General features: G+C 44.4%; 1 protein-coding gene across 1 annotated transcript in view; it reads right to left on the bottom strand.

The window, feature by feature from the left end:
• The window catches only part of Klhl12 (kelch like family member 12), a 28,114-nt gene extending 9,400 nt beyond the window's left edge, over positions 1-18,714 (bottom strand). The window contains exons 1-5 of the mRNA XM_051203925.1: positions 18,487-18,714; positions 13,479-13,632; positions 10,600-10,817; positions 3,474-3,623; positions 1,004-1,118 (exon numbers count right to left, since the gene is read on the bottom strand). Of these exons, the coding sequence (XP_051059882.1) occupies positions 1,004-1,118; positions 3,474-3,623; positions 10,600-10,817; positions 13,479-13,632; positions 18,487-18,681 (832 nt within the window). The 5' untranslated portion in view covers positions 18,682-18,714. The remainder of the gene's footprint in view (positions 1-1,003; positions 1,119-3,473; positions 3,624-10,599; positions 10,818-13,478; positions 13,633-18,486) is intronic.
• Between the last annotated feature and the right edge of the window lie 6,805 nt (positions 18,715-25,519).

Below are 25,519 nucleotides of genomic sequence, written 5' to 3'. Positions count from 1 at the left end.
ATATTTTCCTCTAACTTCTGTTTTTAGACCTTTCTACATTTACTTCTTCATCTACATACACTGTTCTATATTTTTGCTTATAGTTCATGATACACAGATCATGTCTTGTCATCCTGTAGGAATTAATTGTATGTTTGTCTGTTTTCGAGACAAATTTTTTCTGTGTAGTTCTGGCTGTCCTTGAACACGACAATTTGTCTGCCTCTGCCTTTCTGAGTGCTGGGATTAATGGCATCTGCCACCACTACTCGGCTAACTGCTAACTGCTATCACCAACCAGTCACTGGTGGGGCTAAGATTTGAACATGTGTCTGTTTGCTAGAATTATAGCTAACATAGGTAGCACTTATGTGACAATTACTATCCTAGCCTTTATCGAGATTGCATCATTTAATTACTGGAACTTTCTTAGAACTATGTTGACTCCAGTTCACAGGTAAGGCACCCAAAGCACAGGCAGATTAAACTTCCTGTCTAAGGTAAGTAATAACTGGCCTCAAAGGTTAGGACTTTGCCTACCATATGTGACTGCCAAAAGCACTGTGAGTTTAGGACTTCTGTTTGTTTGTTTGAGACAGTCTCTAATGCTGGCTTTTAATTGTTTGTACCCAAAGATGACCTTAATCTTCCGCCAGCCCCTACACTCCAATTATAGGCATTTGCCACCACACCCAGTTTATATTGTGCTGGGGATTGGACCTAGGGCTAGGAAAGCATTCTACCAACTGAGCTACAACCCCAGCTCCAAGCCCTATGTTTAAATGCTGAAGCAAAAATGCTACATAATGTATGATAAAACACTTTTCTCTCTAGTCTCCAACAGTTATGTGACATACAGATACTCTCAGATTTTAGGAAAACGGCGAAGACTTGTCTAAAAAGATTAAAAACCAGTCTGAAACAAGTTCACTGTGTGCATTACAGATTATTTCCAACTATGTCAACCATCTGAAAAAAAGATAGCTGAAAACTGTCCCTCACTCTGCCAGGAACACCAGCTTACCGAGACGGGCTCTTGTCCTGGGTCCTTGCATCTGGCTCCGAAGTTCAGGCCTCAGGTGAAATTTCTTTGCTTCATCAACTAGATCTCTGCACTGTAAACTACAGCGGATGAACGGCTGAAACACGAGAGACAGGGGTGAACACAGGCCATGTCTAACAGCGTAAGAACAAAAGGACACACATAAGGGTATGCACACCTGTACGACAGAAGAGCTGCACCAAATCTCATTACAGCTGGTTAGGAGCTACCACGAGGGTGCTGGGAATTGAACTCAGGACCTCTTGAAGAGCAGTCAGTGCTCTTAACCTCTGAGCCTTCTCAGCCTGATCAGTAAGAATTTTAAGGGAAGCTGAGCATGCTGGGCTTCACATTTGTAATCCCAGCACTTGGCAGGCTAAGACAAAAGGATGTCTGAGATTTCAAGGCCAATTTAGAGCGACATACTGAGTTCTAGGCCAGCCTGATCTCGATAAGAGTGAGGCAAAATGTCAAAAAATGACATTTTGGAAAAATATGGCTTCTCTGAAGTAATTCCCCTAAAGGCCCCTCTCCTTCTCCACCTCCTTCTATGTTCCCCTTCCCCTTTCTTATCCTTTCTTTCTGACAGGGTCCCTGTAGGTCAGGGTGGTCTCCACACTGGCCTCTAGCTGGGATGAGATCCACTGAAGGTCAGGGCTCCTCTCAAAGCTCTTTCCTTCAGATCCCGGTAACCACTTCTCCACACACACTCTTCAGACTGAGAGCTGTTAACAGCTTCGCTGTTTTGGACTATCATCTCCCACTGTCTTTTACTGTTTCTCCAAATTTATCTTTTTAAACAGCTCCTTTATACAATAAGCCTTCCTCAAAACTGCACTATTCAGAGCACGCCATTTGTTTCCTGTTAGGGTCTCTAACTCATAAGCTCTTGTTTATTAGCTTGACTCCAAGACATTTTCAGTAATGCATTTGAAAAGAAAATAAGCAATAGTAGTGAATATTGTCGTACAAGACATGACTATAAAAGCTTTTTCATATGAATACTGGCAACAATGTATGAGGTGGGTAATGACAGGTCTGCTTCAGAGAGGAAAACCTGAGGTCATCTCCCTCAAGGCCACACAGGAACACTTGATTTAGGATTGCAGCCTCCTGATTCTGCTTCCAGAATCTCTGTACCAAATCACAATGTAAACACCTAGATGGAAGGGTGTGAAGGTTGCCTTCACCATCAACCTGACTGGTTTAGGAAACGCACCAATGGGTGTGTCTGTGAGGGTGTTTCCACAAAGGCTGAACTGGAGAGGTGAGACCTACCCTTGATGTGGGCCACACTGTCTCATGGGCTGGGGTCGGCCTAACAAAGGAGAGCCCAGCGGAGCGCCAGCCCTCCTTGCTCTGGCCCTGACTGTGGTGCCATGTGATGACTGTTCCCTTAACAACAGACTGTATTGTGCAAGCCAAAGAAACCTTGCCCTCCCAAGTCACTAGCTATTGCTGGCTGATGTACCTTTCTTGCTAGGATGGGCTGGTGATCGACAGTGATGTTTACTTCCTTGTAGCCATTTCCACCCTCAGCTTCCTGACATAAAAAAACTGTTGATGAGTGGGGATGCACCCTGAGATTTTACAATAGAGCTGACTAATTATTTTTCATATATACAAGTTTAGATTTTATTTTTATTTCTTTTATTTCCCTGGTTTTTCAAGACAACATTTCTTTGTATTGCTTTGGAGCCTGTCCTGGAACTCACTCTGTAGATCAGGCTGGCCTCAAATTCACAGAGATCCACCTGCCTCTGCCTCCCAATTGCTGGGACTAAAGACGTGCACCACCAACGCCCAGCAAAAAAAGTTTAGATTTTTTATTCCTTTAAGATTCCTTATAAAATTACTTTTTTAGCTAAGTAATACAGCAATCCATCCTTTCTTTGTAACCACAAAATGCAGCCTGCCAGTAAAAGAACTGGCTGAGAATACCTTGCTGGCTTACACTCTGTTAATCTATAACAAGTTGCCTGAGGATGAATGTAGGTTATAAAACCCTCAGACTCACATAAAACAAAACAAATAAACAAAGCACAAAATCAAGTTGTGGATTTTCATTTGTGACAAAGCCTGACTTGTTAAACAATTAACATTTCTTTTTTTTCCCCCCATGTACATTTGTGTTTTGCGTGTATATAGGGTCTGTGTGAAGGTGTCACGTCCCCTGAAACTAGAGTTACAGATGGGTGTGAGCTGCCATGTGGGTGCTGGGAACTGAACTCAGGTTCTCTGGAAAGGCAGTCAGTGCCCTTAATTGCAGAACCATTTGTCCCGCCTGCAATCACCTTTTCTTATGCCTAGGAAGTTCCCAGCTTTACCTCTCCAGCATTCAATCCTGCTGAAGGGAACCAGGTGAACCTATGTTAAAACTGTTGTTTTCGATTGTACAAACTAAGCCACGGAGAAAGTGAAGGTTCTGATACCCGTAGCCTTACATACTTACCTCAGCATCTATCACATCTGTAATGTACCTGGGGGTCAGCAGGGGCATCCGAACATACTGTAAGAGGTCAGGCAAGGATTCTTCTCGCTCCTTCTTGGCATGCTTCACCCAATTGATAACAGCCTCAAAGACTGGCTCTTCAGAATCCACCTGCAAATGTACAATCGAACACCATGGATTTTTGCTTTCCCAGTTAGAAAGTTTCCCACAAACTGAAAAACAGCCATGCTTACTTTCTCCTTTCTGCTCCCTGTCCTCCTTTACTGTTATTTCCCATCTTCCAGAAATGTGGATATTCTGGGAAAACAATCTTTGCAGATACAGGAAGAAAATTATATGCAATTTAAAAAGAACTAAGACAGATAGTATTTAATAAACCATCAGTCACATGTTAGCTTTCTTCTCAGAATTGTATCCATTCTTGAATTTTTATCTGGGCATTTCTGCAACTTCAGTTAACATGGGAGAGGAAATATGTTATCTTAGTTAAAAATTAAAATACTTTGTATTCATAGTTGTCTCTAAAGTAGGAATTTCACTTTATCATCATAAATAACGCTGCAGTTTTCAAAGCATGGTCAGTCAGCATTTCATCAACTATTATGTACTGTTTGTGACATACAGTTTCATTCATATATATATATACAGTTCCACATATATATATATATACACATGAAGATTATATATGGCAAGTAGATAAAGTAAGACACACCCTCTAAGTGTGTATTATGCCACCAGAAAAGCAATAGGTGCAATAAGAGCTAAGATTTTTCCAAAGGCACCTGTTTGGCCCTATGTTCCCTCAGCGGACTCGGCGTATGCAGCTGGGGCATCTTCCAAGGGGCTGACTAACTGACGAAAGCAAACAGGGTTACCATGTACATGGCTCCCGAGCGCCTGTGGTACTTTGGAAAGCAGACCTGTTTCAGCATGTTCTTTCATTTCATGGACTTACAGAACCTCTGCTAAGTGACGAGCACTGACTTTACGTAACAGTGAACAAATCAAATACAGTCCTTGCCTGTCTCATCCTCCCAAGTGCTGGGATTATAGGTGAGTACTACCAGCTATTAAGTAGCATGCTCTTGCTGTGATTGAAATTTTTAAATTATACAGGAAAGTAGCATAGTTATAAGACAAAAGTAAGAGAAAAATTCTTCATTTAGACAGATGGAAGGGATAGTATAAAAGGTTAGATTATTGAATCTACTTTAAACTAAAAAGCAACTATTAATCTCAAATATTTTACACTGATAAATATTTTTGTACACTGATACAAATTTAAGGTTATTTTTGTTATACTGTATATGTTTCTATTCTTGTTTAAGGTGTTTCTACCTATGTAGCTTGTTTAAAAATGTAATGTACAATTAAGAAATACAGATTAGTAGTTAGTCATCTAGAATAAACTTGTACTTATATTTCAAGGTTAAACACAGATATAGTTCAGAGACCTATAGAATATAGCATTTAAGATGTCTTAATAAATAACTTAATGCTTTTATGACAGTGACACACATCTGCTCATGACAGCATCAATTTACTTCAAAAGAGGATGATGGGCATCTGAAAACCTCCAAATGGAGTTTGCTTTTGTTGTGGCAAAGTTAGCTACTGGGCAAGAAGCTGCCCTTGCCTCACCTGCTGAGAGTATGTGGTCTAAATTGGATGAGCAGGACACAAAAGGACTTTGAACTTTTTCAGCACAAGGTAGGACAGTCCTTCAAAAATCCTGCTTCACAGAAAAATATGTCAGATATTCTAGGACCGTAGGCTGAAGCTGGATGCCCCAACGTTGCAGAGGAACCTTGGGTGACTGTCCAGGCAGCCAGCTGCTTCTGTCATTCCTACAGTTTTGGAAATTAAGTTGTCTGCCCTGCAATTCCTGTTTACTCAGGTAACATTAGGTCCTTCTTGGGTCTCTGATGGAGTTGAGGATGAGATGGTTATAGTTACAGTTTTCCTTGTTACCACATTCAGAAAAGAAACTCACAAAAGAGGGAAAAAGGGTGTAAGGTTGAGAGACACAAAAGCTTAAATGATTTACCTAGGGAAATGTTTGGAGGTTTAAAAAGACAGTTTGGGGCTGCTAATACAGTTTAGAATGGAAAGTGAATTGTGTACTGAACTCTGGACTCAACAAGATAGGATGCATTAGTTTTTCTGAATTTGCCAAATAGAAATGAACCGGACACTGTGAATATACTCCTTACTTGGTAATTGTTCTCATTGTATGGAGTTTTACTGTGTTAAGAGCGTAAACCAGTCCTTTTTATTTAGACAAAAAGGAGAAAATGTTGGGGTTATTCAATCACACTATGAACCTGGAGTTTGCATTTGCATTAACTAAATAAAATTAACCTTGGGTCAGGAAGTTGAGTTAGCAACTAGCTGACAGAAAGTAATCACAGAGCATCAGAAAGAGATAGTGAGACCATTAAGTAGTAGGGAGGGATTCGGAGTGGCACATTTCTCTTCTTTTTTTTTTTTTTTTGGCAGAACACAAGGGCCCTCTCTTTTGGGGAGATTCCAGCAAGGAGAGAGTGTCATCTATTGCTACTCAGCCTCTCTGAGATAGCAAGTTTTCACCCCAGCCTTTGAATCTCTATAGTTTTATTTATAAATAGAATGATAGAGATTCAGTTAAAGCTACATTTAATGTCAGCAGCTGAGCTGAACAGAATTCCCACCAGCCAGCCTACGGCATGAGCAGCCAGGCCACTGCTAGAGAAGCAGGCTGGTAACTGCGGAGTTGAAATCGCTGGGTGAAATAATATTGTACTAAAGTGCCGCCAACTGTGCCGAAGTTAAAACAACAGACCAGTAAGACAGAAAAAGTCTCCCTCGAGTAGTAAGCTGAAATCTGATGAACAGGTAGGTAGCAAATAGCCAAGAAGAACAAAAGAAAAAGTACTTGAAGGGCCGGAGGTAGCAGCATAGACCGATAATCCCAGCACTCGGAAGGCTGAGCAGGAGTGCTACATAGTGAGTTCAGGGCCAGCTAGGAGCTTATCTCAAAAACCCCAAGAGCACTCTTTAAAAAAAAAAAAAAAAAAAAACAGGAATGCACCCAGAAGCTCGGGACCAGCATTTAACTAAAATAAACAGGCAGCTTCTCAGCTTGTAGCAGTACTAGCTACGTCCCTAAGCCCAACAGCAACACGTCCAGTGGCTATCAGAGGAATTTACCCAGGGGATTATATCCAGCAGACAGCAATGACCTAGAGCAGAAAGAACTAGCACTTGGGGACATTTTAGCTGTCCAGCCTGGTGGAAGGAAGAAGAGCCTTGAGAGCTGGAAGCAAGCACCAGACTGCTGAAGGCATCAGAAAGAGGAACTGGGTATCATTGCTACCGCTGTCCTGTTTCAAGCAAGGCAGCAACAAACATGTTTGTAAAAACTGCTGTGGTGACCATGGGGCGAACACTCAAGAAGGCTAGGAACTAGGAGACGGGTTCCAGTTTTCTCTGTTACATCAGGCTAGACCTCAGCTGTGGCAGCCCTGGAGAAGTATGTGGAAGATTAAGGCAATCCATCTTACTGACAGAGGCTGGGGAGGATGCAGGATAGTCATTATTTAAAAATAACTGTCTTTAAAGAAAACCAAAAAAAAACCAATTTAATCTCAGCATTCGGGAGGCAGAGGCAGGCAGATCTCTGAGTTAGATAGAGGTCAGCCCGGTCTATAAGAACTGTTTTAGGACAGGCTCCAAAGCAATACAGAGAAACCCTGTCTCGAAAAAAACAAAAAGAAAAAAAAAAAAAAAAAGTAAATTAAAATTGCAGAGAAACTGGTATATTTGCAGGAGGTTAATGATTTCTAATGGGAAAAATAAATGTCAGACAAGGAATTGCCACTCAATGCTCTGGACAGCCCTGTATATTAAGTGCTAATATTGTTTATATTTTATAAAGAGGAAAACAAAGGCTAACCATTAGGTAACACATCACAAATGCTATAACGAAGTCTTGACTGTAAAACCCATGCTGATTTAGTCTGAGTATGATATACTCAGAACCCACACTGGCCTTGAACCAAGAACAGCCTTGAACACCTGAACCTCACGATGCCACCTTCCCATCGTCAGTTATGAAAGTATAGATTAGTACCACCATGCCTGAGTCCTACTGTTTTATGTAATAAGAGGACATGCTATTTAGCAAGCAGAAGTCAAGACAGGTGGTTCCAATTTGGGGCTGGTTTAATCAGGAAAAATAAATTTTTGTTATCATTCCAAATAAAAAAAGCAAACACCGGGCTGGAGAGATGGCTCAGAGGTTAAGAGCACTGGCTGCTCTTCCAGAGGACCCTGGTCAATTCCCAGCAACCACATGGTGGCTCATAAACATCTATAACGAAATCTGGTACCCTCTTCTGGCCTGCAGGCAGAACACTGAAACTAACAAGCAAATGCCACTCTTGATATATGTGGATGGAAGACTACCCAGAAGCGTGAACAAGCTGCTTTTCCTCGTGGCCTGACTATGGTTAGCTATTTGCTCTTTCTGCTTCATCTCATTTTATCCAGATTCTACAGGAGGTCGAAATGAGGTATTTGTGCCATGATGGGGACGATTAGAAACAAACTGGGCAACCGGTGGTGAACTCTTAGCTTAGTGGGGGAAGGGCCTTGGGGATACACGGCCTGATTTGGGGGGTGTTGTTAAGAAAGGGTCTCATTTAGCCCAGGTTAGCCTGGTTCTCACTAGGTAGCAAAGGAAGGTATTAAACAGATCCTCGGCCTCCACTCCTAAGTGCTGGAAATACAGGCCCAACATTCCACATGGAGCTTTTAACTTTTCTTTTTCTTCTCTTTTGTTGGTTTCTTGAGACAGAGTTTCTTCTGTAATCCAGGACAGTTACACTTCCCAGTTCTGTGTCCTTGACACTGGAGTGATAGATGTGTGACACTACATCTGGCTGACTGGCTGGTCTGGGATCCTGGCTCTACAATTTAAGACCGGGACCGTTTACCTCTGAGTAATCTGGATGATGATGGAGACAGCTGTGAGGGTTCAGGCAGGTGGAAGCCAAAGGAATGACTCCTTCCGTAAGGACAGAAGCTCTGAGCCGGGTGGTTGCATGGTGGAGTACTGGCTAGCCTACCATGCCCAAGACCTTCCAACTCCAAACTCCAACATGGCACACACAAAAAATAAAAGGGGAGGTGGGTATTGTGGAATATTTAACTATGTAAGGTTGTGCCACATTTGTCTATGCTGTGGAATATCACTTTAACTGTGTAAAGATGTGTTACATTTACTTATGCTGCATGTGTTTATTATGAAAAGATGTGTTGCTGTTTCATCTTGCCTGCCTAAGGCACCTGATTGGTCTAATAATGAGATGAACGCCAACAGCTAGGCAGTAGAGGGATAGGCAGGGCTTGGGGGGGGGGGCAGGGCAGGGCAGAAAGAACTAAAAAAAGAGGAGAAATCTAGGCTTGAGAAGAAGAGAGGAGAGAAGGGAGAAGAAGAGGGAGGAGCCTGGGGCCAGCCAGTAGACAGAGAGGACAACCAGAAAGGTAAAATGCCGTGAGGCAAAAGGTACATAAAGAGAAACATTAAAGTAAGGGCTAAGACAAGGCTAAGCATTCAAAACTAGCAAGTCTCAATGTCATGATTGGGGAGCGGGTTGGTGGCATCCCACAAGCCCAGGACAGGTAGGAAGGAGGGAGAAAGAGATGCAGCAAGGAACAGGGATTTTTCCACTCTAAGTACTCTGACAAAATAACCAATAGTAGATGCTAAGTACTATTGTTTATCATAAGCAGTAGCACTTATTACCTTCACTGTGTTTTCTAATACACAGACAAATCAAGAATAATCATGCTGGGTGTAGTGGAGGACACTTAATCTCAGTACCAGGGAGACAGAGGTAGGCAGATCTCTGAGTTCAAAGCCAGCCTGGTCAATTCCAGACCAGCCAGGGCTATATATACAGAGAACCCCTATCTTAAATAAACAGATAGATAGATAGATAGATAGATAGATAGATAGATAGATAGATAGACAGCAGACAGACAGACAGACAGACACTGAACATTTAAAAAGCAGAGACGTACTTTTCTAGCTAACTACTGGCTCCTAACTGTGAAGAATACATTTTGTGGCCACGCCTCTCCCCATCTGCACAAGGGCACAAGCACAGCAGCGTCTCTACCAGGGCCTCTCTAGGCTGATACGAAAGTCAAGTCGGGAATAATTTCCCTCCAGCTGCAAACAATTTACCAGGATGCTTTTTGTCAGGTTTGCCTTACAACCGCTGTTGAAGAAAGGTGTATACCAAAAGTCGGCTAAAATTCAATGAAAGTTGCTTAAAACTTTTATTTTGTAACATAAAGATCCATTTCTAGCCAGTCGGGACAGTGACCATCTGATTTACACAAAGTGTATCACAGAATTTCTTTTCTCCTGTGGTGCCTTTCCTTTCCTTTTTCCTTTCCTTTTTCCTTTCCTTTCCTTTCTTTTTTTTTTTTTTTTGAGATGAAGTCTCACTGTGTCGCCAAGCCAAGCCTCTTGAGTACTGGGACCACAGGTATGCAATGGCAAGCCTGGGTTGGCCATAGGATTTAAGTAGCAAACTCTCCTCTCCTCCAGCATATAAAAGTATTGAACCAATCCTGATGCTTTCTAATGAGTCTCGGATCTAAACTGAGAAACAGAAGCTTGGTAATATATTCCAGTGGAGAGATGAACTCAACACAGGAGTTGGCTCTCTTAGTATCTTTCTAGAAGCTACTAACTAAAGACCTAGTCCACTGGAGATTAAAGCCACAGGCTTCAAAGACATCTATTAGACATCCATTGGATTCTTCATGCCATTTTCAGCCTAGCTGTCCCTGCAGGCCACAAACACACACTTCTACACAGCCAGTGGGTAACGGCATTGAATGGAAATAACCCTGATTTCCAATTCCTGCTGATTTAATTGTTTACTGCTGCAATGAAGGCATCTGATAAAGAAGAGGGGCAGATCTTTTTCCTCCAGAAATGTGCACAAACATCTGAGCCTTTAGCACCCATCTGGGCATTTGACTATGAAGCCGTAACACAGGCACAGCCACTCCACCCGCCCTGCAGTTTTATAGCGGCCCAGCTTCAGCATGCCACAGCGGTCGCTACCTGAATCTCATCGCACTTGATGAGCTTCTCCACCTCTCCTTGGCTCAGGAGGATGAACTCTTCGTGCTGCACCACCTCAGGGAAGTGCTTCTGGCTGAAGACCTCAGCGGCTTGCACCAGGTCAATGCAATTGTGAGTCTCAGCAAAATCCCGGATGCCCAGGCAGTTGGAAGGGTCCAGCTGACTTTCTAAGAACTCACAGCAGGCTTGTTTCACACCTACGGCAAACACAGGCAGCGAAAGCATTATCACAACACTGGCTCCACACCTCAACACACAAATTAGAAAATGTGTGGTCAAGGCATTCAAATATTATCTCTGTCTTGTGTACTATGTCACTTTTAAAAGCCCTTTATATATGCTTCTGCTTCATCTTTAAAATGAGTGTAGCAAGGCTGACCTAGCTTCAAGGGCATTCGAACCATCAGAAGCTGTAAACTCTTAGCTACCGAAACCATTCTGAAAACAGTGTAACTAATTTACAATGTCTTCTACTCTCTATATAAAGATTTTTGTTATTTTATATGTATAAGTATTAGGTCTGCATGAATGCATCATGGCACGCAGAGCCCAAAGCCATACCTGTCAGATCCCTTAGAACTGGCACTTGTGATTGGCCATGTAAGTGCTGGCAATCAGACCCAGGTTCTCTGGGAGACAAGTGTTCTTAACTACTGAGCCATGTCTCTAGTCCCTATATCAAACTTATTTTAAAATTCCATGAAGCTGGGTATGGTGGCACAAACTTTAATCCCAGCTCTTGGGAGGCAGAGGCAGGCAGATCTTTAGTGAGTTTGAAGCCAGCCTAGTCTACAAAGCAACACAGAGAAACCCTGTCTCAATAAACAAACAACCCCTCCAGTGAAGGCACATTGCCATAATTCTGTAACTGGGAAACTCAGAACAGAAGCTTGGAATGCAGCTTAAGAGAAGTGGCTCTGCTAGGGCAGCATCTCAGCATGCACAAGGCCCTGGTTCAATCCCTGGCACTGGAAAAAAGAAAAAGTACAGCGTGTGAACTCAATTCTCTTTTGTTTTTTGAGGCAGGGTCTTACTCTGTAACCCTAGCTGGCCTGGAGCTCATGATGCAGACCAGAGTGGGTTTAAATTTAGACTGCATCTCTCTCCTGATGCTGAGGGTAAAAGTGTGTGCCACAGTATCTTACACAAACTTGACCCTTAATTTATAACTGCGTGCTTAGTGTGTTTCGCTTTACTTCAACCCTGCATTACAAGTGGAGAATGTAGACTGGGTGTGATGGTTTGTTCCTGTAACCCCTGCATTCACAAGGCTACAAAGGACCATAAAGTCAAGGCCAGCTTGGACTACACAGTGAGACTGTCTAAAACAAAACAAACAACAGCAGCAAGAATGCTTCAACTGGCTGTCCTGGCGCACAGCTGCAATCCTAGTAATCAGGAGGCTGAGGCACCAATACAGGGTTAGAGCAACTGGGATACAGCTCAGGGTCAGTCTTTTCTATACAGTATAAACCAGCACGCACGCACGCACCAGAATAGAAACTGGGAGACCATCTCTAATGCAGTGAAACTGTATTTTAACTGTTACACATCAATTTCAGGTTTTATTTATTTATTTATTTGTTTGTTTGTTTATTTATTTATTTATTTATTTATTTATTTATTTATTGAGACATGGTCCTACCTATATAGCACCTTCACAAAGTGCTAGGTAAATTTTTATTTCTAATAAGTTATTTTAAGCCAGGCGTGGTGGTGCATGCCTTTAATTATAGCACAGAGAGACAGAGGCAGGTGGCTATGCTATAGTTTGCGGCCAGCCTGGGCAGTGAGTTCCTGGACAGCCACAGCGATGTAATGAGACCCTGTCTCAAAAAACCAAAACAAAAAGCAAACAAGGGAACTGGAAAGATGACTCAGCCATTAGGAGCACTTGTCACTCTTGAAGATAATCTATGTTCAGTTCCCAGCATCCAGAAAGCTCACAGCTGCCTGCAATGCCAATTCCAGGGGGTCTGACACCCTATTTTGACCTCTGTGGCCACCAAAGGTCCTATTTTCCAGCATAACACTTACATGCATAGAAAATAATAAAAATAAAATTTTAAAAGATATTTTACATGATTCAAAGACTTAAAGATATAAAATGGTTTATATGAAGAGTTCCCTTAGCGTCTCCACGCCCTTAGACACCTAATGACAAGGTAAAAGAGTAGACAGTATCTCTGCAGGCAATGAACACCACCAGTTTCCTGGCAATTCTTAACATGAGTACTACGTGAGTATGTATGCATGTTTGCATGTAAGTATTAAGGTCCATTCTTCTATTTTGTTTGTTTGACTTAATCATCTTATCTGTGTGGGTACTTTGTATGTGTATCTGCTGCGTGCCATTTTCATGCCTGGTACCCAGAAGAGGGCATCAGATTCCCTGGAAATGGAGTTACAAATAGTTGTGAGGCACCGAGTGGGTGCTGGGACTCAAACACAGGTCCTCCTGAAGCACAGTCCATGCCTTTAACCACTGAGGCATCTCTTCAGCCCTTTGGTTTGGTTTTGAGACACAGCCTCATTTTGTAGACTAAGTTGGCTTGAAACTCACACAATCTTCCTGTCTCAGCTTCCTAAGTGCTGGGATAACGAGTGTTAGCCACCACACCTGGCTCTTCCATATTCTCAAAAACAGGAAAAATTTAAACACTTTCTTTTCCAAGAGCCACATACTCGTATTTGGAGAGAATCTTTTCCATTGCTCTTAAATACATCTCAGTTCCATGCTCAGAGACTCAAAAGTTTGCTTCTAGACAGGCCTCTGAAAGTCTCGATAATTTTACATCAATGAAAATCGCTTCCAGGGCTGATGTGTTAAGAACAAGGATACCTTTTGTCAACTGTACCTTTCAGCTGAAGTAGGCAGGCTGCCGGGAGCAGTTCTTGAACATTCTCCACTGTCACATGTACTGTTTCTGTGTACACAAAGTCCAACAGGATTTCCATGGTAGAAGCAGTTAAACCTTGAATGTCAACATACGGCTTCCCCTTCTCTGACAGCTGAAAATTCACAAGGCAGAAAAGAACAGTACTTTTAATTCCACAATGTAAAGACAGAATCTAAGCCTAAGAGCTCAAAGGGATGCTGGTACTAATTAAATATACATCTTTTAAAAACAATAGTCTGCAGCCAGGTGTTGGTGGCTCACGCCTTTAATCCCAGCTCTCAGGAGGCAGGGGCAGGTAGATCTTTGTGAGTTTGAGGCCAGCCTGGTCTACAGAGTGAGTTCCAGGACAGCCAGGGCTACACAGAGAAACTGTCTTGAAAAACAAAACAAAACAAAAACAACAATAGCATAAAACAATAGTCTGGGGCTGGAGAAATAGCTCAGTGGTAAAGAGGATCTGGGTTCAATTCCCAGCACCATCCACAACACCAGTTCCAGGGGACTGATGTCACTTTCTGAACTCCATAGACAACAGGTACACAACTAAGGTATAGTCATACATGCATGCAAAACACTCATAAACATAAAGTAACCTTATAAAAATGTTTATTTGATTTGTATATAGCAAGTATGGTGTGCATCTGTAAATCTGCAGGTGGTTTTATCCCTAGTAGTGAACAATAGGGCGTCAGATTTTCTAAAGAATAATTAACAACCTGATTCCACATTATAACCAAATAGATGTTTTAGGGAACAGAATACAAAAGTTTCATAAACTTACCACTTGTGTCTATGTGCCTTTATGATAAAACATTGATGGGAGATGATATTCTGTAAATATGTTTCTCATATTGGTTAATGAATAAAGCACTGTTGGCCAATAGGAAAGCAAAATAGGCGGGACTAGGAGACAAGGAGGATTTGGGAAGTAGAAGGGAGGAGTCAAGATGTAGGACAGAGAGAGCAGAATGCAGGCCCCTCTCTCTGGTAAGATAAGACCACATAGAAACACTTAGATTAATAAAAATGGGTTAATATTTAAGACTGAGCTAGCCAATAAGATATGCTAGTAACTGTCCAACAGAATTATATCTAATACAGTGTCTCTGTGTGTTATTTGGGGCTGGCGTGGCTGTGGACCCAGGTCAGCAGGAAAACATACCCCTAACAAAACATTCTCTCTTTTCTGTCCTCTCCTGCCCACCAACCATATGCTCTGAGTTGTGGCTGGCCTGGTTTTCAGTATGTAGCCCAAGCTGTCCCTCAACTTTTAGCCCCCTCTTGCCCAAGACTTCTGAGGGCTGAGATTACAGGCATTCGCCACTATGTGTGGCTAAAACAGAAATAGTGAATTTCATGATAATAGGACTCTGAGGTTTATAGTTAACAACCTCCTCCAAGATTACCACATTCCTCTCACCTGCCCTCAGAGTACATCTGAATGGAAAAAGAATATGCAGATCTTTTTAAGAGGCACTTCTGTTAACTGCCTCAGCCAGAGCCGCTCTAGGCTGTGTTATGACACCCTATATAAAAACAAGATCAAAAGCAAAGCACCTGGGATCCTGGGCCTTATGGGGGAGACAGGCAGGTCCCATGATTCAGTGATCAGTTAGAGACCCTGTCTCTAAAGTAAGGTACAGGGGCTGGAGAGATGGCTCAGAGGGTTAGAGCACTGCCTGCTCTTCAAAAGGTCCCGAGTTCAATTCCCAGCAACCACATGGTGGCTCACAACCATCAGTAATGAGATCAGAAGAGGTTCTGGCCTGCAGACATACGTGCAAGCATAACAATGTATACATAAATCTTAAAAAAAAAAAAAAAAAAAAAAAAAAAAAAGATTTGGCAGGCATTGTCTTTACTAAAAGACCCTGTCTCAAAAATAAAATAAAAATGAAACTGGAACACTAAACTAAGGTGATGGAGAGTGACTAAGGAAGGCTTCTGACAATGGCACACTCAGACCCACACATGCTCACACACACTCCTATTACAGCACTCTATGTACTTCCATTATTAACTAAATGGCCTCATCATCTTAGATTTTTCCATCAGCCCAGACAGTAACAAAAAACATTCTTTAAAAAACCAACCATACATAAAGACAAAAATTCATTAGTGGTACATGTTGTCTTTAATCCCAGGTAGAGGTGGGTGGATCTGAGTTCAAGGTCATCCTGTTCTACAGGAGTTCTAGAACTGACACAGAACAGCCCTATTCAAAAAATAAAAAAATAAAAAGAAAGCAAAAGAAAAAACAAAGAGGCATCATGTATGAGAAGTGAGTTATTTTCCAAGCCTCTACACATCTCTCAAAGCTGAATAAACAGTGCAGACATACTTCCTCCAAGATGACAGGGAAAGGGACATTAGTGTACAATCAGCAGCTGGCAGGGTTAGTCCTTTGCATGCTCAGCACTCTGGTTAACACTCCTTACCCAGCTGACAGCCAATGCTCTGGGGACAGGCATCGTGGGGATCTGTGCCGCTGCATTATTCAAGACAGTTTTTAGATTAGCCTGGATCAGACAGAATGAGCTGGCCTTCTCCTACCAGCCTTACGACTGAGCAAAGGAGTTAAGAAGTAAGCTTTATAGTCACAAGCTGTAGAGGCAAAGCCCACCTGTGTGTAACATTCTCCAGCTCTGTGACCTCGGGCAAGGCATTTATTGAGACCCTTCTCATTGGTAAAATGAAATGCTAGGGTAAACGACAAACATGGCACTGTAACAGGCTATAAACATAGTTATTATTATGATACTTCTATCCTGTTCATTGTGGTGATGGGTACTAACTAAAGAAAATCCTGGTGGTTAGAGATACCTTTTACAGAGTCTTATCATGGCCAAGCATGGGTGGCACATGCCTATAATCTCTGTGCTTGAGAAGGCTGCGGCAGAAAGATGGAGCATTTCAGGAAATTTGAGCTGTATAGTAAGATTCTGTCTCAAAAACAGATGCACACACACCACGCCAGAGGGCTGGAGATGGTTAAAAGCGCTCACTACTCTTGCAGTAGCCACACTGGGTGGCTCACAAACACTGTAACTCTAGCTCTAGGGGATCTGATGTCCTGTGGGCTCTAAGGATGCTCGCTTGAACATGATGCACATAAGATTCATGCAGGCATACACACATACATTTTTATAAATCTTAAAAACAAAGAACTAAAAAGTCACCACAATGAAATAATTAAGACACAAGTCTAAGCCAGGCAGTGGTGGCACACACCTTTAAACCCAGCACTAGGGAGGCAGAGGCAAGCAGATCTCTGTGAGTTCAAGGCCACCCTGGTCTACAGAGTGAGTTCCAGGACAGGCTCCAAAGCTACAGAGAAACCCTGTCTCAAAAAACCAAAAAAAAAAAAAGGGTACATGTCTAAGTTTAAATACATAATAATTATATATAATCCTTAAACTTAAAATATTTGTAAAGATTTCTTCAAATACTTTTATTTTTACTTTTTTAGAAACTTTAAAAAAAAAAATTTATTGCAGCGAACTCACAAACAAAAGTATCATACAACTAGATCAGCCACTCAAACACTTGCCCAGCCCCAAATTCTATATATCTCAATGAACTCCCAATATAATTAAGATGGCCAATCTGAAGCTGTGGAACTTCCCTTAGGGTTTTATACTTTCGCTATCAATTACAATTGTATTCACTTATCCACCACACAAAAAGAAAAACCCATGCAATGGTTTAAACTAGAAAACCAATTAGCTCTATATCCTTCCGCAACTCATGTGGCCTCATGTGTGGGGGCCAGTGGGTTCTTTTCATCGACCTGTACGTGGGTTCCAGGATCAAACTCAGGTGTCACATCAGGCTCCTTTACAGGCCTAGCCATCTCAAATGTACACAGACAGGCAGGCAGAGGGACAGAGGGACGCCATAGTTGATGGTTCTCTCCTTCCATCTTGCGGCTCTCAGGGATTGCAAGCAGGTCCATCAGGTCTGCGGGGAAGGGTCTATACTTGCTGAACCATCTTGTTGGTCCTCTTTTGTTGCTGCTGTTTTGGTTTTTAACTAATTAATGGCCTAAAATTCTGTATATAGACAAGACGGTTTTGAACTTGCCCTTGTGTTTGCTTTTATGAGACACAGTGTTACCACGAGGACCCTCCCGGTCCCACCTCTCAAGTAGAGGCATGCGCTACCACTTCAGTCTGAGTTAATACTGCATAGCCACTCACTAAATTCCCTTCTTCTCCTCACTTGAAATCACCCTGAAATCTACAGTGATGGAAGCAACACTCATTTTCTACATCTACTGGTAATTTAAAAGAGGAAGCCATCATATATATGTCTTACTCAGAGCTTACCTATTTAGCAAACACATACAAATTCACTGGTTTACCAAGCTACATTTTTTTACATTGCTGAGTGTATGTTTTTTAAATACACAAATCTTTTATTTTATTTGTTTTTCTTTTTATGTGCATTGGTGTTTTGCCTGCATGTATGTGTACGCTAGGGTGTCTGATTCCCTGGAACAGGGGTTATGAGCTGCCATGTGAGTGCTGGGAATCAAACCTGGGTCCTCTGGAAGAGCAGCCAGTGCTCTCAACCCCTGAGCCATCTCTCCAGCCCCTGCTGAGTGTTTCTGAGATGGGTATCATTCTGTAGCCCAGACTGACTTCTGCTTCCTCAATGTCGGGACTGTAAGTGTGAGCCACTATATCTGGTTTCAAATTTGTATTTTACTGGAAGCTTGTTGGGAAGTTCTAACAGGGCAGGGCTGCTACGCTCTTGACCACAGAATGGCCTTTTCTTGGGCTACATCGTTTGTGACTGAGCAGCCCCCTCAGAAGACACACAACAGTGAAGGAAGGAAGGGACACACACCTAGGTAGCCAGAGCGATAAGTCACATCACCAACACATGCAATTCTGCTCCCTGAATAAGAACTGCAAGGCTGCATGAGTGGACTTCACTGACGACGGGCACCGACCACGCTTACCTCGCTGGTGAACATGGCACAGAAGTAGTCACTGCAGGCAGCCAGCACAATCCGGTGGGCAGGGAAGTCTTTCTGCTCCACTCTCAGGGTCACATCACACAGGGTGTTGCTCTTCCTGAGGGAGTTCATTGAGTTGAGGATGGACTTGGCATGAGTATTTGTCATTATGTCTTTGGGGGCCATAATGCCGCCCATCAAGCTCTATGGAGAAAGAACACAGGGAGATCATATTTGAAGAAGTGGGAACCTGACTACACAATCAGCTTCACAAATTAAGGAACTGAAAAAGGGCTTCCTTAAACACAAACTTCCACACGACCAGAGCACGCCTGACCCTGGCACCACTTCCACAATCTAGCTAACAACTTAAGAAAATTATCTCTTCTGCCTCCGAATTCCACTAGGATCAAAAGATTCAAAAAGTTAAGTATTGATTTGAACATGTACAGACTTTTATTGCTTTCCCTAAATAACATTATCTTAGTCAGGATACTACTGTTGTGATCAAACACCAAGATGGAAAAGCAACTTGGGAGTCGGGGGAGCGCTTTAAATCCCTGCACTTGGGGGTCAGAGGCAGGCAGATGTCTTGAGATTGAAGCTAACCCTGTTTATACAGTGAGTTCCAGGATAGCCAAGGCTACACAGAGAAACCCCGTCTCGAAAAACAAACAAAAACACCAAAAAAGCAACTTGGGAAGGGAAGGGTTTATTTGGCTTACATATCCTGAGTCGCAGTCCACAGGGTGGGAACTGATACTCCCGGAAGCAGGAGCTGATGCAGGGGCCCCGGAAGGGTGGCTTACGGGCTGTCCTGGCATTGCTCTGCAGACCAGGCTGGCCTCAAGCTCACAGAGATCTGCCTGCCACAGGGACACCAGACCACCAGACAGTGAGCTAAGCACCAATCACTAGTTAAGAAAACGTCCTACCAACTCTACTGCACCCTGGCCATCTGTGGGCACTTTCTTAAGGTTCTCTCCTCTCGGATGACCATGGTTTGTGTCACTCTGACACAAAAATCAGGCAGCATGAAACAATTTTATTGTTTTAGTATGAGTAATCCAGAACTGCCTTAATGTACAAAGGACAACATGCCTAAAGTATATGCAAATACTATGCATATCATTCTACGAGACTTCAGAGCCAAGTGTGGTGGTAAAGCCCCACAACCCGAGCACTTGGGACACAGAGGAAGACTGCTGCAAGCTAGAGGCTACCGTAGTAGTCTACATCATGAGTTCCAGGCCAGCCTGGGCTCCACCTCAAAACACCAAATCAAAAGACCAGCACACTCAGATCTTGGTACCTGTGGCTTCCTGGGACCGATTCCCTATGGTACCAAAGAATGACCTTGCCTGAATGGACGGACTTTAGTTGTGCTATTTCCCTCCCCAAAACCCTTTCTGGGGAATGTGATGGAGGTGGTTAATCTTTTATTTTGGATTGCAAAACTTTCTGAAATGAACCACAAAGAGAAAGAAACTCTTCTTCCAAAGTTCACAATCATAATTTCTGAAAAGTAAAACCGAGGTTCTAAGTGCTCATCTTTTGTCTAGTTAACATCAAGAGCAATCTCAAGTCTCCAACACCTCCACAGCACCCATTTTTACAAGAAAGCGGATGGTTCTCTAAATTGTTTTACTTTTTAAAAGTCAACATGGTTTCAACTGTGAGCTGCAAGAAACTCTAGGGATTTTGTTGAAGATTATGAAATTTGCCTGGTGTCTTCTTACTACAGGGCTCAGCCTGGGACTGGAACTTAAGGTTAGTGTAAAAGCTGGCAGTATCCTCGGCTAGCAACCCTCCTCCCAGCACAACGCTCCTGAGCACAACCTTCACCTTTTGAGAAACACCCTATTCTAGAACTTCTGCTAATATCTGAATAAAGGGGCTCCATTCTGAATGGGGGGAGGGGCATCAAATTCTACAAGACTAAAATGAAGGGGGGAAAAATAATGTCTTCCCCTGCTAACGCCAAGCTTATCTTCATCAAGAATTAGAGAGAACTGGGTAGGCAAGGAGTTGGATATTCGGTAATCATGGAAAACTGCATCTGTATCTTGGTAGCTGTGTCTCCTAATTAGGTGGGGACATAACTCTTGCCGAAACCAAGGAAACCGACCAAACTGCCCTAAGCCTTCCCATGGTCAGATGCACCTCTCTGGCGAAGCATCGGTAAAGCTATATTTGGGATAATCCCCGCTGTATCCGAAACCTAAGGCATCAGAGTACTGAACAAATCGCCTCCGCGCACGCTATTCAAGAAGGGATTGCAAAAAGAGTCTGGCTTCATGTGTTGCGGTTTCGACACCAGCACCTTGACTTTTTTTTTTTTTTTTCCCCTCAAGCTCACACTGGGGGTGGTGGTGCCCTGCACGGGAACACGGGGTCCAGTGTCATCGTACCTCCACGCACCAGTTCTCTTTAAAAGCTCCCACCTACCTTCCGAGAAAGCGTGGGGCCGCGTGTGGCTTTGCCTTGATAAATTAACTTCGCCCTAGCCGTGTCTCGGCTGAATTCTCTCCTATCCGGTGAAGCCTTCTCCCGGGGCGGGCGGGCTGGCGGGCGGGTGCAGCCCCGGGGCAGCGCTAACCCCGCGGCGCCCACCGCGCCCCCGCCCGAGCCGGGGCTGGGGAGGAAGGCCGCACCCCGGGGGCTGGGGGCAGGGGCGGAGGGCCGGGTGTCACGGCCGCACCCACTCACTCACTCACTCACCTGGGCTGCGGGGCTGCGCGCGGGGCTGTCAGGCGGCCGAGCAGCCGGAGCGCAGCCGCCGCCGCCGCCGCCGGACCAGCCGCTGCGGAGCCGTCTCCGCCGCGCTCCCTCCCTCCGGGCGCCAGGCTCGGCGGCCGCGCGCCGTGATGACGTCACGCCGCGGGAGGGGCGGCGGCCCCGCCCAGGGCACGTCACGCCGGCCGCGCCGCCGCGCGGGGGCGAAGGGACCCCGGCTGGCGGCGCCCGCGCGCGCTCCTGGCCGCACCGGTCGCCGTGGCTCCTTCTCGTGCCCGGTGGCCGCCCGCCGTCTCCACGAGGCGGTCACTGCCTGCACTCCCAAGCGGACGGGAAGGGACGTGGGAAGTTGAGGGACACTGACGCGGTCCCTGCAGCCCGCACCCGCCACCCTGCCCGTCATTGGTGCTCAGGTCGTTAGGGATCTTGCTTCTCGTTGCTCTTGAGTCTGAGAAGGGGAAGCTATTTCCTGGTGTAGCTTATATGAATGGCGGATTGGATTACCCTGCTTTTCTCTGTACAACGTTTGCATCTGTTTGTTTGGGTTTTGGTTTTGGAGACGGGATTTCTCTAACAGCCCTGGCTGTCCTGGAACTCCCTCTGTAGACCAGGCTGGCCTCGAACTCACGGAGATCCGCCTGCCTCTGCCTCCCGAGTGCTGGGATTAAAAGCGTGTGCCACCACGGTTGGCTCACATTTGGTTCTTAAGGATAATAAAGTGTAGTCAAGTGGGCAGCGTTTTAGTTTTACATATCTTCGTGTCATATCTTCCTGATCCCAAACTGTTCCTGAAGTTTAAACATGGTGGATGGAGCGCAGAACTGATGGAAATTGTATCCTAACCCTATGCCATGGGAAAAGCTACCAACTGGTTGTGTAAATGCGGGATCAAGGAGAATATAGTCTCATTAGCAGCCACCAAGACGCCTGCAAGGTTGGACAACACCAGCCAATAGCGCAAGTGACAAATAGAGAAATTTGCTCACCATTATCCCAGTTCTGCTCCTACTTTGCATACTCCCGCTTGAGTCCACACCGTTAATCTCCATTGGCACTAGACAACAAGCTTAGAGCTCCACCCCAGCCAGGTTGCTCTCTGGGGACAGTAAGTGTCCAGGATCTTAGTCACTGGGTCATGAAGTTGGCTAGTGAAAGGTCCCATCATCCTCACTAATGAGGTTCTGGTTTGTTTGTTTTGGGTTTCCCTGCTGTGGAACAATCCCTTTCTACACTATGAATATGTATTACTCTCGTTGCTTAATAAAAAAGCTGACAGGAAGCTCACACTTGTCTGTAACTCCACTTCCAGGGGATCTTACACAGACATACCGCAAGCAAAACACTAATGAACATAAAAACTTAAAAAAAAAATCATTAAAAAATACTGTACCTCTGAACTTAAGCACCAAGAGTCTTTTTGAGGCTTTAGCTTACTCTCGATCACTGGCCAAAAATGATCAACTACTCTGGCTTTATATGCCTAGCGGTCTGGAACTTTCTCACTTATGCTATTACCGGTATCACTGTGTGGAGCCCCCTTACAGAGCTGTACATGTGTGGGACAACCCCACGGCTCTGTGGAAGGAACCACCTCACGGTGAGAGAAGAGGGGACTACTATTATGAAATAACACTTACATCCAGTCCCACACAGGATTCCCTCCAGCTAATTCAGAAGGTTGCAATTTTCTGGAAAGAAAAGATAATAATGGGAAACAAACTCGAAGGAGCAAGAATTTCAGAGGGGGCGGGAACTACCCTTTGCCACTTCAGTCTCATTCGCCTTTGGTAATTAGGGCAACTCAACCTGCAAATATTCGAAGGAATGCTTGGCTTGCGTTTTTCTCGAGGGGAATATTTGCTATTCATAAACTAGTTTTTATTGCTTTGTGTGTGCTAAGTGACAAGGCCCAGGCAATGCAGCAAACTATAATGAATGTACAACCTACTTATGAAATAAATATATGTAGGAACCCCTGTTCAAAACAAAAGAGAAATTTTTATAGACTGGCTGTAAAAAGAGATGTGAGAGCTAAAAAGATTCATCGATGGGTCAGAGCTGAGTTCGGGGTGGCCATAACTCCTGAGCTGCAGGGAGAACGGAATATTGGGGCTTGCCAGCCAGTTAGCATGGCCAGAACAATGGTGAGCTCCATCCAGTTCAGTGAGAAACCTTGTTTTCAGGAAATAAGGCAGAGGGTGATGAACTAGGACATCCATTGTCAGAACTGAAAAGATGTTGCAGGTTTGTGGACAGTAAGCCAGATAAACTGTCCTTCTGGTGAGTTTCATTAGGATTACTTAGCATCACAGCCATAGGCAGCCATGCTAAGCCCTTCAAAGAGAGCAGGGCTTCAGGTCATAGAAAGCTTCATTAGCAGAGACAGTCACCATGGACAGCATGCCTGGGGGCCCAAGGAGAAATAAACAGCCCTCTCTTCTCTTCCACTCTGGGAGATTAGGGGAGTTACAGCACCACACCATAGGCGGCACAATGGAGCCCTGGGGGGGAAGACAGACCCTTCAGGCCCAGGGAACAAAAGGGTTGGGGTTTGGGGGTGTTGATAGCAAGACACCTAGCCTATATCACAAGACACTGATAAAAGTAAAGGTGTAATTCAAGGTTGTCTGGGTTCTGCAGACAGTCGGAAGTGGGGGTAGGGATGCTGGAACCTGATTGCTGCAAGGTCACAGCCAATTTATCAACTCTCTGGAGGGAGACGGGCCGGGTGGTATTACCGCATGATTTCAGGAAGAGAGCAGCAGCTGTGTTCTGGCCTCCTCTGGCCTCTAGTCTCCATCATCGTGCCTGCCATCATGTTATCAGATGATAATGGACTAAGCCTCTGGGACTGTGAGCAAGGCCCAGTTACAGAATTTCCTTTAAAGCATTGCCTTGGTTCACCCCCCCCCCAAACAGGGGTGGTGCACGCCTTTAATCCCAGTGCTCGGGACGCAGGGGCAGGGGCAGGCAGGTCTCTGTGAGTTCCTTGGTCAACAGAGTGAGTTCCAGGACAGATTCTGAAGCTACAGAGGACCCCTGTCTTGAAAAACTAAAACCAAAGTATGTTAAACCAAAGACGGATTCTGAGGAGTCTGACTTTTCTCCTGCTGTCTGTCCTTTGCAGCCTCTTTCTTCCTTCACTGGTTTCACTAGTAATCCACAGAGAACAGAATTCCGGGTCAGTGGGGAAGGTTCTTGTGGCCTCTTTGTAGAGGGGAAGTGCCTCTGCTATTACCTAAACTCCCTGGGCAAACACGGGGCTGACCGCTCTTGCAGAAGGCCAGTTTGGGTTCCCAGCCCGTAGCTCCAGTTCCGAGCGATCTGATGCCCCTCTTCTGACCTCCCCAGGCTCCTGCACACACATGGTGCACGTACAAACTTACAGTGAGGCACCCACAAATAAACTAAAGATGTTTATCGGGACATCCGACTCGCGTTAAAGGTTTCCATCTGTAAAGGGTTCATCCTCTCTCATGGATGAGCTCCCTCGACTGCCTGCTTCCTCGCTGTGTTTGTGCAGACGCCTCTTGTCAGGGAAGGCATGTGAAGGTGTGAAGGTCAGGGGTAGGAAAGAGCTGACCCCCACCCCCCACGCCCAATGGTAAATAACTTAAACATCAGCAGTGTCAGGCTCAAGGTAAACCTCAGGGACTCTCGCTCCTTAACCCTGCTCTCTTCTGCCCTGCCTTTTAGCTTTATCATCTTTCCTTCGCTCTTCTCTGTAACCCAGAAGCAGGACAAACACTATGATCCATAGCTGTCCTGAAGTCACTTTTCTGCTGCCTGGTTGGATCATGGGATTGAAGGCAGCCCTTTGCTTGAGGAGACAAGCTGGTTCTCAATGTCCTCTGTCCCAGGATGCGGCTGTACCTTCATAGACAATTGCCTTCACATGAGGGATGGTCTGTCCTGGGAAAGGTAATTATTTGCCTCCATGTTTTCATTAAAATTAGCACCTCGGTGAGATAATGTATTAACTACATCACATCTAAACAGGCTTAGACTTCATCTGAGCACCTCCTTCAGAAGGACAAAAACACATCTTCCTGCTAAGGGAATGCCCCATGGGAGGAGGAGAGAAGCACACAGGAGGGCAGATGTCAGACTCCGGCGAAGCTTCACGGTTTTGAGAACGTAAATGAGAGAAGCCAGTGCTTTTCAGCAAGGTCAGTTTCTGAGCGCCTGTTAGACAATATGCAAATCTTCAACAAATTCACCCAGATTTGCTGATTTCTGACCACCTACCTCTGAACTCCCCTGTGCTGGTGTTTACACAGCAGGCCTACAGGACACTGTT

Source organism: Phodopus roborovskii, unplaced genomic scaffold, assembly GCF_943737965.1.
Source record: "Phodopus roborovskii unplaced genomic scaffold, PHOROB, whole genome shotgun sequence".
Taxonomy (NCBI): Eukaryota; Metazoa; Chordata; class Mammalia; order Rodentia; family Cricetidae; genus Phodopus; species Phodopus roborovskii.
This window is presented reverse-complemented; position numbering and strand designations above follow the sequence as displayed.